This window comes from Dendropsophus ebraccatus, chromosome 2 (assembly GCF_027789765.1).
Source record: "Dendropsophus ebraccatus isolate aDenEbr1 chromosome 2, aDenEbr1.pat, whole genome shotgun sequence".
In the NCBI taxonomy this organism is placed as follows: domain Eukaryota; kingdom Metazoa; phylum Chordata; class Amphibia; order Anura; family Hylidae; genus Dendropsophus; species Dendropsophus ebraccatus.
The window spans coordinates 128,754,832-128,771,436 of NC_091455.1; the positions used below are offsets into that span (position 1 = coordinate 128,754,832).

Sequence of the window (16,605 nt, forward strand, 5' to 3'; positions counted from 1 at the left end):
TGCATTTAAATAGTTATACATCTGTGACTTGCAAATCACTGTTACATATTTATTTATTTTTTTTTCCCCCCAGATATTTTTGTTAATAATTTTGATGTGCATCACATTATTGATTGCTAGCCTAGTTTGCCTTACACTACCAGGTAAGTGCATATGATCAGACTATATTTGCTTAAGATGATTTTTCCCGTATTTTCCGGCATATAAGATGACTTTTTAACTCTGAAAAATCTTCTTAGAAGTCGAGGGTTATCTTATATGCAGGGTATGGTCACCCCCATACAGTGGGGGAGCTCAAAAATGGCCGCATCCCCACTGTATGGGGCGACCACTATAAAAAAAAAAACCCAAACAGTTAACTCACCTGGTGTCCGGTTCCGGCATCCGCGCGTCTCCTGTCCCGTGACGTACACTGCCTGCGCCGGAGATTCCCAAAGCTTTCCCGGGCAGCCGAGCATCTCATCAGAGGAGCTCAGAGACGCTGGGCTTCGGGAGAATGACAGAGGTGCCGGAAGTTCCCAAAGCCTCTGTCATTCCCCCGAAGCTCTCCCACCAGGCAAGCATTTCTGAGCTTCTCTGATGAGATGCTCGGCTGCCCGGGAGAAGTTCGGGAATCTATGGCGCAGGCAGTGTACCTCACACTTCCTGTGCTGGGAACAGGACAGGAGACGTGCAGATACCGGGAACAGGCCCCAGGTGAGTTAACAGTTGTTTTTTTTCTTTTTATTTAGCTACAGGCAGGGGTTATCATTTTTCGTCATATAAGGCAAACCCCTGACAATTATCTTAAGAGTCAGGGGTCATCTTATACGCCCAGTCACCTTATAAGACGGAAAATACGGTACAAATTTGTCAAAATACTTTGCTAAAAAATGGTGTATTTAGTAATACGTTTGTAAGTAATTTACTTATGCTTAAAGGGCAACTCCAGTTATTTTTTTACTTTTAAATCAACTGGTGTCAGAAAGCACCAGAGATTTGTAATTTACTTTTATTAAAAAAATCAGTACTTTCAGTACTTATCAGCTGCTGTATGTCATAGACATACATATGTAGGGCACTTACTTGAGATACGTATGTATGTATGTAGTACAAAACTTAAATTTTTTTTAATAGAAGTAAAATACAAATCTCTCAGTTGATTTGAAATAAAATTGTTTTCGCTGAAGTTTCCCTTTAATGTGTACCTATCACTTTTTAAAAAAAATTCTACATGTCCTTGCAACATATCAACATTTTTGATCAGTTAGAATATGAGTGTTCAGGCCCTGATTAATCGCTAGAACAAGCAGGGAGATAAGTGAACAGCTAAGCGCTCCTTTTCCCATTTTCCATCGTTAGGACCCAGACATTCCCATAGACTTGTATTAGGAAGACTGTCTCTGTCACAAGGTAAAGATCTGAGAAAAAATGCACTTATTCTTGTTCTATCTAGTGGGTCTGAACACTCCAGCGTCTGACATATCAAAAGTTTTCTTTCAAAGTGTCTATTTAGAGCTTAGATTTTTTACGATACTATCCTGCCCCTTTACTGGAAGCTTTGAATGGGGGCAGAAGCGCTCTGCCGTGAGACCAAATGGCACAAAAGATTATATGAAGGTTGGCTAATTGAGCCTAATAAGGAATATAGCAAAATTATAGTCATAATGTTTTATACATGATGATTGCACTTTTACGCCTCTTCACCAATGTTGTGAGGCTGCCATATTTACAGTATCAGACTGTGTGTGTGTGTGGGGGGGGGGATCTTGGGTCCACCAAAAGAATTGATTTGAATTGTCTATTCTTCAGTTTGTAAATTCATTCTTTTTTTTTTTACATCATTGCTCCTATCTTTCCCAGACCAAATATTTGAGAACTACCCTACGGCAATAATAATTAAAGTGTGCAATCAGGCTTATGCCCAGAACATACAGTCCTAACAAAAAAAACACCACACTTCACTTTGCTCTTTCCTCCTGTAGACCCAGCACCATATTAGCTGTAGAACCAATAGAGTAAAGAAAGCTCACACTGTCCCAGGGACCAATCCTATGTTTACAGCATTACAGAAACATTTACATTAACCAGTTTCAGTTGAGATTTGCTTGCCTCTGAGCAGTCAAAATAGGATCCTTTTATACAACCCAAGATGGGGCTGTGCAAGAACGCAGATAAGAGCCGATCAGCACTTGTTTGCAGTGCCTTCAGAAGACCCCGGGCTGCACAAACAATCACTCAACAATCATTTGTGTGGAAATTTAAAGTAATCTTGCCAGGAATTTAAAATCACTACAGGCAGGGGGTAATTGAAAAAGGCAATATGCTTAGCGGTCCCAAGCCCATGCAGCACAACATCCCCCTACTGGACCCTGCCTGTCTTCTGAGCTCCCCGCTGGCTATGTCACCACCCAGCTGATGGGTGCTTCCAGACGAGACACCACTACAGTCACTGATTGGCTGAGCGGGCTAAATCCTACCAGTCTGTGATGTGGATCTCCAGGTCATGACGTACCCAGAATCAGGGAGAAGATGACAACCGGCAAGGTCCGGGAGTTCCGTGATGCATATTGCCTTTTTAAATTACTGACCACCTCCTGCCCATAGTGTTTTTTCTCTTTTAAATGTATTGCTATTGGCCCTACATCCCTGTTTACACTGGGAATGTGTGGCCAATATAAATTTTAAAGCCCAAACAATGCATTTCCCGCTACTCAGCTGATCGCTGACACTTTTACACATGGCAAATATGGTCTGAAGGAGTGTTTCTAGCAACACTGCTGGACGATATAATTTGCCAGTGTACAAGCCTTTCGTGTTAAAAGAAGAGTCCCATGACATGCCTGTCCTCTTCCCCCATAGTGCTGCTCCCAGGTTCAGCTGACTACTGCCAGCCTCCTGCAGCTCTTCCAGCTGCAATGTCATGAGCCTGCCTGCTCAGCCAATCAGTGACTAGGGTGGGTGACCAGCTGAATAGACCGGATACGTGACATAGCCAGATTCTAACTTAAAGTGACACTGTCACCTCCTTTGTGCATTCTGACATCTCTACACAGGTGTAATGGGTAAATTTAGCAGTTTTCATACCTTATTTTATATTCTACCTCATGGTGCTTGTTCAAGTAAAAAGTCAACTTTTATGAATGGCAGATTGTGTTAAGTGGGCGGGGCCTCGCGGCATTAGAGCCACTTAGCCCCGCTCACAACGGCATCGTTGGCCCCGCCCCTCGCCGGCCATTGGAACAGGCAGCCCTAAAGGTCTAGGCCCCAGCCCCTCTAGGTCGGACCACCAATGGGCATCAAGGGGGCGGGGCTAATGTAGCGCTAATGCCGCGAGGCCCCGCCCACTCAACACAATCTACAGTTGATAAAAGATCACTTTTTACTTGAACAAGCACCATGACGTATGATATAAAACAAGCTATGAAAACCGCTAAATTTACCCTTTACACCTGTGTAGAGATGTCAGAATGCACAAAGGGGGTGACAGTGTCACTTTAATATGACAGCCGGCGGCTGTCAGGAAGACCCAGGAGCGGAGCTACGGAGGCACAAGGACTGGTTCTCACACCAGAATACCCTCACCTCTGCATGGTGGTATTCTGCACTTTTACGTGGGCCAGTTATTGGCTGAATTAGCATTTCTAGAAACATTAGATTATTAAGCTTTCCATGATTAAGACAGCATAAATCAATTGAAATACTCCCTTCTAAACAGTGGAACATTTGGAAAGTCTTTGGACCTGTTTTACTTTTTTCTTCTTTGATGGTGTGGTTTATGCTGCCATTTTTGTGCTAAAATAAATAGAATTCAAGTTTTTCCCCAGTATATAGTACTCAGTACTCCATAATGAAATGGTAAAAACAGAATGTTAAAAATCTTAACTAATTTATTGAAAAGGAAAAACTAAAATATGCCCTTTTGCCCTATGCTCCATATCCACAGTCTAGGAAATGACTAAGAGATTGGGGGGGTGCCGAAATTTGGGGCACCTGTGATCTTGAGAACAGGTACCTTGCCTTCTGGATGGAGCTATGGGTCACACTTGTGCTCAACTGCTTCATTCTTTCTCTATGGATCTGCTGGAGATAGACAAATCCAGCTTTTGTCTACGGCAGCACATGTGCAACCTGCTGCTCAGATTTTGGGGTCCCTATTTTCAAGATCACAGGGTTACCCAGTGGTCTGATCCCCTGCGATCTTAGTTATGCTCTATGCCATAGATACTGTGGCTAGGGCATAACTTGTCAAGATGTGAATACCACTTTGAGGTCATTGTTGGACAACCATTTTCAGGTCATACTTGAGTTCAAATCAGGTTTTAACTGGGCCTGTGAAGGACATTGTCCCTTAAGACACTCCTGTGTTGCTGTGTGCTTAGGGTTATTGTCTTGTTGTAAGGTGAACCTTTGGCCCAGTCTGAGGTCCAGAGCACTCTGAATCAGGTTTTAATTATGAATATTTCTGTTCTTGGGTCCATTTAGCTTTCCCTCAGCCTTGACCAGTCTCCCTGTCACTGAAAAAGATTCCAGAGTAGGATGCAGTGATCACTATACGTCATGGGATGGAATTGGGCAGGTGATGAGCAGTGCCTGGTTTTCTTCAGATGTTACATTTAGAATTGAGACCAGAAGATTAAATCTTGGTTTTATCAGACCAGAGAATCTTGTTTCTCACAGTCTGAGAGTCCTTTAGGTGTTTTTTTTGCAAATTCCAGGTGGGCTTTCATGTGTCTTTTACTGAGTAGTAGCTTCTTGCTGGCCACTCTGCCATAATGCTTAATTGGTGGAGGGCCGCAGTGATGGCCCAGCTTAAATTTGTTGCATTTTCTTCTCCGAATCTGTGCCTTTTTACAATCCTGTCTGGCGCTCCAGCCGTTTGTTTTTTTTTCCTTCTCGTGAGCATTGTCAACTCTGAGACCTTATAATTAGTGTGCATTTCCAAATAATATCCAGTCATCTGAATTTACCACAGATGGAAACATCTCAGAGATTATCAAGAGACCCCCAGAACTAAATTTCGATTGTCATAGCAAAAGGTCTGAATATATGTTCATGCAGAATTTTAGTTTTTCCTTTTTAATAAATTAGCAAAATATGTTTTAAGGCCTGTTTGCACACTTTTTTTTGTTATGGGGTATTGAGGACAGAACGATTGCGGAGAACTTGAATTTTTATTTAATTTCAGCTCAAAATGTGAAAAAGGTGAAAGGATCCAAAGGCTTTCTAAAAGCCCTGTAGGATACCCCATAAATGTGCTATTTACAAATATTAATTGAGCATGCAAAAAAATGCTCTCATATAGCTGTGTCTTTAGGCAGCATTAACACGTTCCAGGGACTCAGTTGCAGGCATTCCACGTCTGTGTTCCATGCATAGCATGGAACGCATGAATGCGGCCTTAAGGGGGGGAAATTATACATATTTGTTTTTGTCTACATATATTACTGCAGTTTTCAAAGTGCTCCAATTGCTTAACAAAGATGGAATTTTCCGGGCAACCAGAGCACTTTAAAGGCGACACTAGTTTATATCGCCTAAAGCAATGCCTTGGTCACATTTACTTTACGTTATTTCTTATTTCCAGTGTGCTTTTTTTTTTTACAACTTATACAAATGTCTTTCAATTTGTGTGTATCGCTGTAGGCACTTGAATTAACTCTAGTAACAGTATATAGTCACGTAATTTTATTAATTATTACAATTGGACATGCTATGAAGTTATTCAGGATTGTTGAGACTGGGGCCAAACCTCACAATATCACAATATAATAAGTCCTACTTGTTTAGTACTTAAAGCATACCTGTAATAATGTGTTCTCACTCAATTGACTTGCAGTCGCTTCTGCCAGCAGAAGTTCAGATAACTATGGATATGACCACACCGGGTCAGCTCTGTACAAGAGTTCTCTTCTAATCTGATAGGGCTTACGCATGTACCTGAACTTCTGATGACAGGAGCTCAACTATACGCCATGAGAACACCAGCTCGAGGGCCGCAGGTTTGACACCTGTGGTCTAAAGCAGTGCTTCTCAAACTGTGAGGCGGGCCTCACCAGTGAGGCGCCCGCCCCCCAGTTGTTGGTGAGGCCCAGCTGTGAAACCAGATTTCACAAAAGTAACTATGATCTGCACAGTCCATTTTAGCAACATTATTAATTTTTTTTTTTGTACTTGCTCTATTAGTATATAAAGCTTAAGAGATGGGTGAAATGTAGCCCTAGCATTATTTCAGCTTTTAATTGAACTTTCACCACAGATAGTGAGGCCCAGACACCCTCTTGGTCAGTCTGGTGAGGCCCAGGCATTGCCTTGGTTTGTTGGGTGAGGCTCCAGTAGAAAAAGTTTGAGAAGCACTGGTCTAAAGAATAGTGTGGCTAATATGTATCTGTATCTGTTTAGTGTTTGTAGGGCGCTGGCTGATGTCATTTTGGACTGGAACTGCAAAAATACATGAATTATACACAGCTGCTTGTGGTCTCTATATATGTTGGCTGTCTATTAGAGCTTTAACGGTATTGGTTGCATGGATGCCACAAGGACGGCAGGTGATTCTGTTAAAAGTTAAAGAATGGTCACTTACGGTGAGTTAAATTTGGCTTTTTTTATTGGTGTAAAGGAGGAACGGGCCAATTTTAATTTTTGCACTTTCATTTTTTTCTCCTTGTGCTTAAAAGGCCCTTATTTTTTGCGCCACTACTTGTACTTTGCAATTACTGGCTGAATTTATGCATAAAGTACACTGTAAAACCAGAAAAAAATTCTATGTGTGGTGAAATTGAAAAAAAAAAAATATATATATATATATATTTTTTTTTTTTTACTCAGTTCGCCCTGAGGTAAAACTGTCTTGTCATATATGTTCCTCACGTCGTTACGATTACAACGATATGTAACATGTATAACTTTTTATTTTATTTGATGGCTTTTAAAAAAATTAAACCATTGTTAACAAATATATGTTCCTTAAAATAGCTCTATTCCCAGGCTTATAGCGCTGTTATCCTTTGGTCTATGAGGCTAAATGAGGTGTCATTTTTTGCGCCATGATGTGTACTTTCTATCGGTACCTTGATTGCGCATATGTGACTTTTTAATCGCTTTCTATTACAATTTTTCTGGATTTGATGTGACCAAAAATGTGCAATTTTGCACTTTGCGATTTCCCCCCACTAGACACCAGGGAGTGGAAAAATCTAGTATTCAGATGCAGCTGTCAACTTTGACAGCTGCATCTGAATACTTAATTAGCGGGCACACCGATCGGACCGTACCCGATAATAGCTGCTTTCCCAGGCTACAAGCGGCACCCGGGACCGCGGCGGTTCAGAGCTCTGAACTCCCCTAGCGACGCTAGGACGTATGGGTACGCCCTGGGTCGTCTAGGTGTTAAAGCATTATAATTTCATTGTTTAACAGGTTATAATTTATTACTACTTTAAGGGTGCCTTCCCACCAGGGCTGGGTAGTTGGTAAGTCACAGGTCTGACTCCTTTATAAATGGCCAATCATGACACTGTACATACAGTGATATGCTGCTATATGTACATGAATTAGAGTTGGCTGTTAAAGGAGAAGTCCAGCCAGTTTTAAAGACTGGCAGCTGGCAGTGGGAACTTGATCAGGAGTACGAAATTACCTCTCACCATGCCTGCGGTGAGTGGCCTCGCCACCCCCAACATAAGGCAGGGGGAATGCCTGACCCGGCTAATAGACTGGCTGCTCAGCCAATCAGTGACTGGAGCGGCGTCCTGCCCCAGTCAGTGACTGGCTGATTGGCCAGTCCGTCAGCCAGGTCATGACATGTCAGCGCTAGAATTCCTGGAGCCCAGCGGGGGTCCTGAGGCTGATCCCAATGCGGGCACGGGGAGAGGTAAGTTAGTACTCCTGATCAATATTACACACCCCCACCCCCACCCCACCCCCGGACAGCTGCTTAAGGTTTTAACAGTTGCATACTACATTTAAAGGGAAACTGACAGGAAAGATTTCACAAACTGCTTACATGGTTACATAGCTGTGGAAGCAAAATATTATTTCTATCTTTATTGTATCTGTCCGAGGCTATGACCTTCTATAAAAATAAAAGTAGAGGTGTTGCCAGAGCACTGAAGTACACTGATGTACCCTTGCCACACCTCTGTGACGCTCAATAGCATCAGTAAAAGTATTCTTTTAGGTGATTGCAGCTTCAGACATAAGGTGATGGATAGTCTTACAGCTTACATAGCTACATAACCGTTTAAGCAGTTTGAGACTTTTTTCCTAGCTGACAGTTTCCCTTTTAAGAGGTACTGTCCTCTCTCCCACAAGTAAACATTTATGTTGAAATTATGGTAATTATTGATGAGCAAACTTGCTGAACATTCGCGTTCGTCTGAAATCAAAAGCTTAGCTTTTGACAGCTGATGGCTGCAGAAGTTGGATGCATCAAACTTCTGCAGCATTAGGATTCGGACGAAACCCAAGCGTTTAGCAAGTTCACTCCTCACTACTGGTATTTGCAAATGGAAGCATCTACAGGGAAAAGGTGGGCTACACTTACTAAAAATTTAGTTATGTTTTTTTATCTTGAGATGTGTTATTAAACATTTAACTAATATGAACATGTTCATTCCAGATTATGAAGACCCTAATTGTTGCACTTCTGTTGGCTGGTGTTGTCCCTCTCCTGCTTGGTCTTTTATTTGAACTGGTTATTGTTGCCCCACTCCGGGTTCCTTTAGATCAAACACCACTTTTTTATCCATGGCAGGTAAAGAGAAACAAATTAAAATAAAATATATTAAAATATGTTCTTCATACCAGTGAATGAATTTATTCACCAAGGTCATTCCCATCAGATATATAATTTTTAATTTTGTTTTCTGGGGAAAAGGGATTCATTAAAAAAAAAAAAAAAAAAGCCCTGAACAGATGTGAAATAAAAAATTATATTTGTTTATGGCTTTTTTTTTTTTTTTTGCTGCAACTCATTTCAGACTGTTCTCAGACTCCTTTTGGATACATGTTCTCCGTTTTGTAGCATCCTGTGAAAATTTAATATTTTTAGTTGTCGATATACTTTGTGATAAGAAAAACAAAGTAAGGCAGGGTTCATACTTATGTCTGCTCTTCTCCTTTTTTCCTGCTTCTCTAATTTATTGCCAATTAGAGAAATTTAAATGAACTGATTTGTTTACATCCCTATTGATCTGAATGGGAATTTATTTTCAGTTTGCGTCTGTTTACATTTTTCCTGTTTGCTTTTTGTTTTTTTGAACCATGAAAATAAAATGTCACAGACAATTTTTTTTTTCCACCCTTAAAAACGAAACATGAACAGAAGAGACACTTCTGTCTGTTTTGTTAAAGCGACTCTGTACCCACAATCTGTCCCCCCCAAACCATTTGTACCTTCGGATAGCTGCTTTTAATCCAAGATCTGTCCTGGGGTCCGTTCGGCAGGTGATGCAGGTATTGTTTTAAAAACAACTTTTAATCCGGCAGCGATGTGTCTAACGGCCGGGGCTTACATTAGTATATGCATTAGGCTGGCACCACCTCTCTGTCCTTCCTCCCCACCCTCCTCATGATTAGGAATGCTCCTGGCAGATTGCTTCCTATTCCCCTTCTGTGTGCATAATGAACATGGGCTGGATCGTTAAGACACCTGTGCAAAGCTTAAACAGCAGTTAATGTTCCTGGATCATTCCTAATGCTGAGGAGGGTGGGGAGGAAGGACGGAGAGGTTGTGCCAACCTAATGCATATACAAATGTAAGCCCCGGCCGTTAGACACAGCGCTGTAGGATTAAAAGTTGTTTTTATGATAATCACTGCATCCCCTGCCGAACGGACCCCAGGACAGATCTTGGATTAAAAGCAGCTATCTGAAGGTACAAGTGGTTTGGGGGGGTCAGATTGTGGGTGCAGAGTTGCTTTAAGTGTTACTACGGTTAGAATCCATTTGTCAAGATCCGTTTTTGAAACTGAGCATGCTTAGAAGACGAGGAGAAATTAATTTTGTTAGAAGTCCAAACAGTCTGTTTATTTGATTGATAGGGCACATCTAAATCTTTGCTTTTTAACAATACATGGTGGCACAGACCTATGGACCAGACCTCGGAACTCCCAGCATAATCATTCACTTACACAATGAAAAGAGACCATGAATGAAGCAGCAGTGCGATGGTGCAACTTGCTGCTTCCTTTGTAACAAACACTCAAGGCACCATTCTGGAAATCGGTGGGGACCCCTCCCCCCCCCCCCACCAATCTAGCACTTAATATATCCTGTGTATAGGGGTCCAAGTTATTTTACCTTAGAATACCTCTTTTAAATATATTTCTACTGTTGTCTTGTACAGAGCCTAGTTTATCAGTTTTTTTTTTTACTTTTATATTTTATTTTTGTTTCAATTTTTTTGTCTGACTAAATTAATTGCTAATCACTAAATTAATTGAATGTTTACATTTCTTCTTGGTATCTTTGTAAATCTTATGCATTTTCTATACCTTCATCTCTAAAGATCAATTGTCAATAAAAATAACTTTTGACACATTATCAGGAATAAAGTAGATAGGTCTGCAGCATCTGTGCTTTGATCAGAGAATATTTATTTTGATACAGCAATGTTTCGACCCCATGGGATTTAATCAAGCATAAAGACCAGTGTGGTTGAATTGTCGCATTTATGTACCGGATCATGTGAACTCTAAATCTTGTCTGATTACACTACAGATGCTGTTAAGTCCTCATATATAGGATTCTGGACCCTCCAGCGTGCATTCATCCCCTACAAGGCCATATTTGACACAGTTTCTTGGTGATGTTGGACTTTCTTTTTGGTATGTCATAAGGCATGCCAAAAGTTAGTAATCACAGCAGTTCTCAAAAGCTGAGATCCGCTGTGATTGGAAGATATAGCCGGGGGGGGAGAGTGGCAGTTGCACAATCCATTTTCCTGCCAGCCCATAATTCCGGCAATGTAGCCTCCTAGTGAGGCTAAAGTGAGACCTACTGTGATCAGTAACTTTTGACATGCCTCATGACATGTCAAAGGTATTTTTAATTACAGATACTTTTTAAAGTTTACATTTTTAAGTGCTGAATTTTTATTACTATTTGTACTGTGCTGATTGATATGTAAATATACATTTTTGCAAAAAAAAAAATTTGTGCAAAGGAGTCTTATGATGTTCTGTTTTTCAGGACTGGGCCCTTGGGGTTTTGCATGCTAAGATAATTGCTGCTATAACTCTGATGGGTCCTCAGTGGTGGTTGAAAGCTGTGATAGAACAGGTAAGAAAATATTTTATTTTATTTTTTCATTTATTACAATTCAAAGGGATCTCTAATCTCCAATATCATATTCTATGTTGTAGTGCAAGTCAAAATAAACCCTTTTGCAGTAACACTCATTACAACACTTGCCTCTTTTTTTAAGATCTGCCTTCTCCTCTTTCCTCCTCACTAACAGCTCATTGCCTAGGTTACTGACTACTCCACCTCATTCCCTATCTCACAGCAGAAGAGGGATAGGGTGGTGGGAGCACACATCCTCTAGCACGTGTGCTGTCTCCCCTGCACAGCCACCTTAGCTACGTGTACATCTGAGCACTGAGGGATCAAGGACAGTTGTACTGTGCCTAGGTTCATCATGGTTTCTGACATTGTAAAACCTACACTCATCACATGTTGTTAGGAAGCGTATAATAAATGGCATTGCCACATGCGGAAATGTTCTATCTATTAAAATATAGTGCTGCATCAAAATGCATGGGAAATTGCTTAAACATAGAAAAAAATACCAAAGGTTTAGGGGTCAGAAAATGGCATTTTTTAAAAAATTTGGAAATGTTTTTAATTTTTAAAATATATTAAACCTTGATGGAGGCTTTACAAATTGGGTATTGTTGTAATCATACCAACCTAAGGATAACAACAATCTTATTGCATAATGAACAGCGTGAAATGAAACCCTGTTTTGCATTGTAATTTATGATATCATAAAGGATGTTGTTAAAAAGTACATTTGGTCCTGCAAAAAACAAGCATTTAAAGTGTAACTACCATTTTAAAAAACTTTTGACATGTCATAGCTATATATTGTCTGGCTGCTGAAAAACCTGCCAAAAGCTAGAACGAAGGGGCCTCCCTGCGCCATCTGCCCTTTCATCTCTGCTAAAGAGAGCTGAATTCCATAGACAGCATTTATATATGGTATTTACACTATAAATGGTAGTTACACTTTAAAGTGTCACTGTTGTTATAACTTTCAAAATCTAAATCAACAGTAGTTTGCGATATACATATATTATTTTTGTGTTGTTCTTATTCTGTATAACAAAGCTGAACTTGCCAGAAATCCAGGTCCAGTCTCCTAAAGGCAGATTTTTAGTCTTTAGTGCTGGTGGAAAAAAAGAGACTAAACCAGGGGTGCGTATTATAGACCGAAAAATGCAGTGTATGTTCTTTCTTTATTTGGAAAGTCTGCTAATTTTTTTTCTCTTAAAAAAAAATTCATGTCTTGGATTGAAGAGAGAGATCTAAGTAATTTGTAGTTATCTCTTGTTTCATTTTTTTCATGGTTTGTTTTTATAAATAGGTTTATGCCAATGGAATACGCAATATTGATCTACATTTTATACTTGGAAAACTGGCTGCTCCAGTTATCGCTGTTCTTTTGCTGTCACTGTGTATCCCATACATTATTTCTGCTGGAATTGTACTGTTAATTGGTATGTAACTTCCTCCATCCACTATATTTTATTGACTAGTAATATTTCAGAAGTTTTACTTGTTCCAGTTTTTTGTATGTACATTCTATATCCTATATCATTTTAAGGTACAGTGAGCTTCCAGATTTGGTTTTTGTTTTAGAAGATACCATCTAGGCATATATACTGTATGTTGTCACGCAGAAAATTTTAATGCATTATTTCTGTTTGGAAAAAAAATGTTGAAAGACTTTGCTTTGATCAAATGATTCACTATTAGCAAGAAAACAAACTTTATCATTAAGAAAGTATTTTTTATTTTTTTTTAAAGGGGTAGTGTGGCGTTTAACATTTATTCACTATATAACACACATTACAAAGTTATACAACTTTGTAATGTGTGTTATTTAAGTGAATGGCCCCCTACCCTGTGTTCCCCTCACCCCGGAAGTGTGGTGCATTATACTAACTCAATTGCTGTCAACCCCGGCCACCATCTTGGGTCAACCATGTCATCTTCGGGAGGCCGGCCGAACCACTCCAGCCGTCCCTCATGCCGGCCCCCCTCTGCTTGGCTGAGGGGAGCGGCATGAGGGAGGGCTGGAGCGGTCCGGCTGGCCTCCAGAAGATGACGTGGACCCAATATGGCGGCCGGGGTCTGTGAGTATAATGCACCACACTTCCGAGGTGGGGGGAACACGGGGAAGGGGGTCATTCACTTAAATAACACACATTACAAAGTTGTATAACTTGCAATGTGCGTTATTTAGTAAATAAATGTTAAACGCCGCACTACCCCTTTAAGGTTACAACAGGTTTGGTTCTTTGTCAAAGCGAAGAGCAGTGGAGAAGCGCAACACTTTACAGACGCTGTGGCAAGTGGGACTTCGAGCGTCGTCCACGGGGGGGGGGGCTACGCTCGGAATTTACGCCTGTTTAACTTAGTGTGAACATACCCTAGGGGAGCTACTTTGCAAATTCTTTTCTCAGCAGTTGTAAATTAATTTTGTAAGGTTTTTTTTTTTTTAGGTTAAAGTGGTCAGAAATTAGAAAGAAAATATATATATTTTTTTTTTATTTGTCCATGCTACTTTCATCCTGACATGAAGTTAGGAAGCTAGGATCAATCCATAATATCCACTGCTTCCTCCCTTTTCATCGGCTGCCTTTACCTCTTGTGGGTTACTCTCCTCTCATGCACTTTTGCAAACTTGTGAGAGATTATTCAGTGGTTTTGCTCCCCTTAGGGGGGCTCCCAGCCTTACCTCTGGTCTGATTTCGGTCTGGGGGAGGTTGCAGCCTAGTAGGGCTAGGGGAGGGTCTTGGTCTGGTTTTCCCCCATCCTAGGTTGTGGGTCTCCTGCTGCGCCACAGCGGGGATGGTGCCCAGGACAGGCTGCAGCAGAAGCAGTGACATTTTAGGTGGACAGCAGGATTTCTGTTGATCCTTCAGGAATGGACAAAGATTTAAAAAAAAAAAAAATAGCTTGATCCTGAACTCTGTCTCAAAGGGATTCAAGATACAGTTCTCTTTCTACCTCCCTCAAAAGTGTCATATATGTATTTTTACGGTAAACAGGGCACTTTTATTCAGAGCCAATCAAATACTATGACCAGTTCCAATGAATTAATCTATAACACCGAAGGACGATGATTTGATTTGATCATATTTCATTACAATTATTAGATAAAAACATCATAAAGGATCTGATTAATAGGTAGGATATGGCAAGTAAAATTACATGTATCACCTTCTGGTCACCAAAATGGAGGAACAATGACAACAGGCCAGGGTAGGTCTCAGGAACTTTAAGTTACAACTTTGGAACAGTCTGTTGGTTAGGTAAGGCAGGTACAGCTGGCTGTGGATATTGTAGGGTGGTGAGCTGATCAGTGAAGCAAAGAAGAGAACTTCCTGCAGCTTCACCGCTTTTCAATCTGTTATGCACCCAGTGGATTGACCACTCCCCCTCTAAAAATGTTGTTGTTTTTTCATAATCATTCCAAAAGGAGTGAGGGGCTTGGGTATGTTGGGTGCTCTGGGTATGTTGGGTGCTCTGGGGATGTTTGAGTAGTGTTAAGAAGGGTTGCCCCAACAAGAAGTGCAACAAATACCTAGTGGGAAATATGGCCCTGTATGTGTGTGAAAGCTCCTTTTACAAAACGCTAATCAACTTAAACATAGTCGATTCACCTTCATATGAGACAGATGTCTGCCCTGTAAAAGGATTCAGATATACTGGCCAAAGGTAGGGTGAAAGACTTGTGATCATGTGTGGATTGTTTTGTTTTTTTATACTAATGTCTTGAATTTTCTTTGCCTTACAGGTGTAACTTTTGAAATGCAGAATCTAGTTCAGCGTCGCATTTATCCATTTTTGCTAATGGTGGTAATACTACTGGGGGTACTATCTTTCCAAATTCGACAGTTTAAGCGTCTCTATGAACACATTAAGAATGACAAGTATGAACCTTTTTAATATAGTACCTGAAAATGCATGTTTTAAAGTGTCCCTGTTTTTACAACGTTAAAATCTATATATGTGATGTGATATAAAACAAGTTTGTAATTTACATTAATTCTTTTCTTTTAGTTATCATGCTCTAAAACCAAAAAGCATTTACTTACTTTATATATGTATATAAACATATACGGAAGGCAGCTTTTTAGGCTTGTGCTGGTTAAAAAAAGAAGGTCCTGGTCATCTGCATGCTTACAGAGAGGGTAGTCATTTGATTGACGGAAACATTAAGCCAAACACTCTGGCCGGGACTTCCTGCGTTTAGACTTTTTTTTTTTTTGCACATAATTCATAATACTACTTTACTAGAATTGACTGGCACATCTAGACTCACACTGGCTTTGTTGGGTGTTCATTCTGATATGTAGTATGCCAAATTTAGGTGTGTGGAAAATTAAAGGAGTTTTCGGAGGTCAACCTTTTATTTAAAAATCTGCTTCGTCTAAGGGAAAAAAAATGCCTGCTGAGCTTGACAGTGACTGGCTGAGCAAGAAGTGTCTTTTGTCACCTCTTTATCCCCAGAATACTGTGCATCCAGGGCTCCATGACATCGTCAGGGAAGCTAGGAAAGTATTGCTTTTTATGTCCCATGCCTGTCTGAGCACATATATGGCACATCTATGAGCAAAATAAGATTAACCAGATCACATAAAATTACCGTATGATTATATACAGTGTTATGGGGTGCCATATTATTGATCCATAATAGGAAGTAGATTTTATCCAAATGAATGTATATACCTATGTTTATTGCCTTTTCTTTTGTTTGCTTTTAGATATCTTGTTGGTCAACGTCTTGTTAATTACGAACGCAAATCTGGAAAATCAAAAACTTCGCCTTTAACATTTCCTTCTCACTTGGCACGGGAGTGAAAAGGACAGAGAAGACTAATATAATTGCTTACCTCCAGAAACACCTGATAACTTTTTTTTTTAAAGGAATGTATTAACACTGGGGGGTCTACAGAACAGTGCTCCCATAACGTTAGAACAGAACTCATAGAATGGTTTGAATCTGCTCAAATTCATTACCGTCATCATTGAATTTATGTGGACATTGTGTACCAGGAGTGAGAATATGTGGGATACCAAATGAAGAATTTTGTGAATATCTTTATTGTAAATCTTAAAAACTATATTAATTTATTAAATCCAGGTGTCACTTTAATGCTCCGTTGTGGACAGTTTGATTTCTGTTGGAAGACAAGGTCATTTTCCAAAATATTCTGATATTGTATAGCTTTAAAAGATATAGCATTAAAAGAAGAAGCCCACTGCCAAAATGGAAATTTCAGCTTTAGTTGAATTTCCCCTCATTTCAGCTTTGGTTGTTGGCTTAGTATGTCCGCAAAGTTCTATAAGGATACGTTACCACATGTATGGGTTCTACTGCGACTTGCCATG

The 16,605-nt window shown here is 40.2% G+C and overlaps 1 protein-coding gene across 2 annotated transcripts in view; it reads left to right on the top strand.

Annotated features, from left to right (window-relative positions):
* The window catches only part of MARCHF6 (membrane associated ring-CH-type finger 6), an 85,953-nt gene extending 69,584 nt beyond the window's left edge, over nt 1-16,369 (top strand). For both annotated transcript variants that reach the window (XM_069958310.1, XM_069958311.1), the window contains exons 20-26: nt 74-143; nt 6,382-6,563; nt 8,600-8,734; nt 11,173-11,262; nt 12,569-12,701; nt 15,008-15,143; nt 15,978-16,369. In XM_069958310.1, coding sequence (XP_069814411.1) covers nt 74-143; nt 6,382-6,563; nt 8,600-8,734; nt 11,173-11,262; nt 12,569-12,701; nt 15,008-15,143; nt 15,978-16,074 — 843 coding nt within the window. In that variant the 3' untranslated portion in view covers nt 16,075-16,369. The remainder of the gene's footprint in view (nt 1-73; nt 144-6,381; nt 6,564-8,599; nt 8,735-11,172; nt 11,263-12,568; nt 12,702-15,007; nt 15,144-15,977) is intronic.
* The last annotated feature ends 236 nt before the right edge of the window (nt 16,370-16,605 follow it).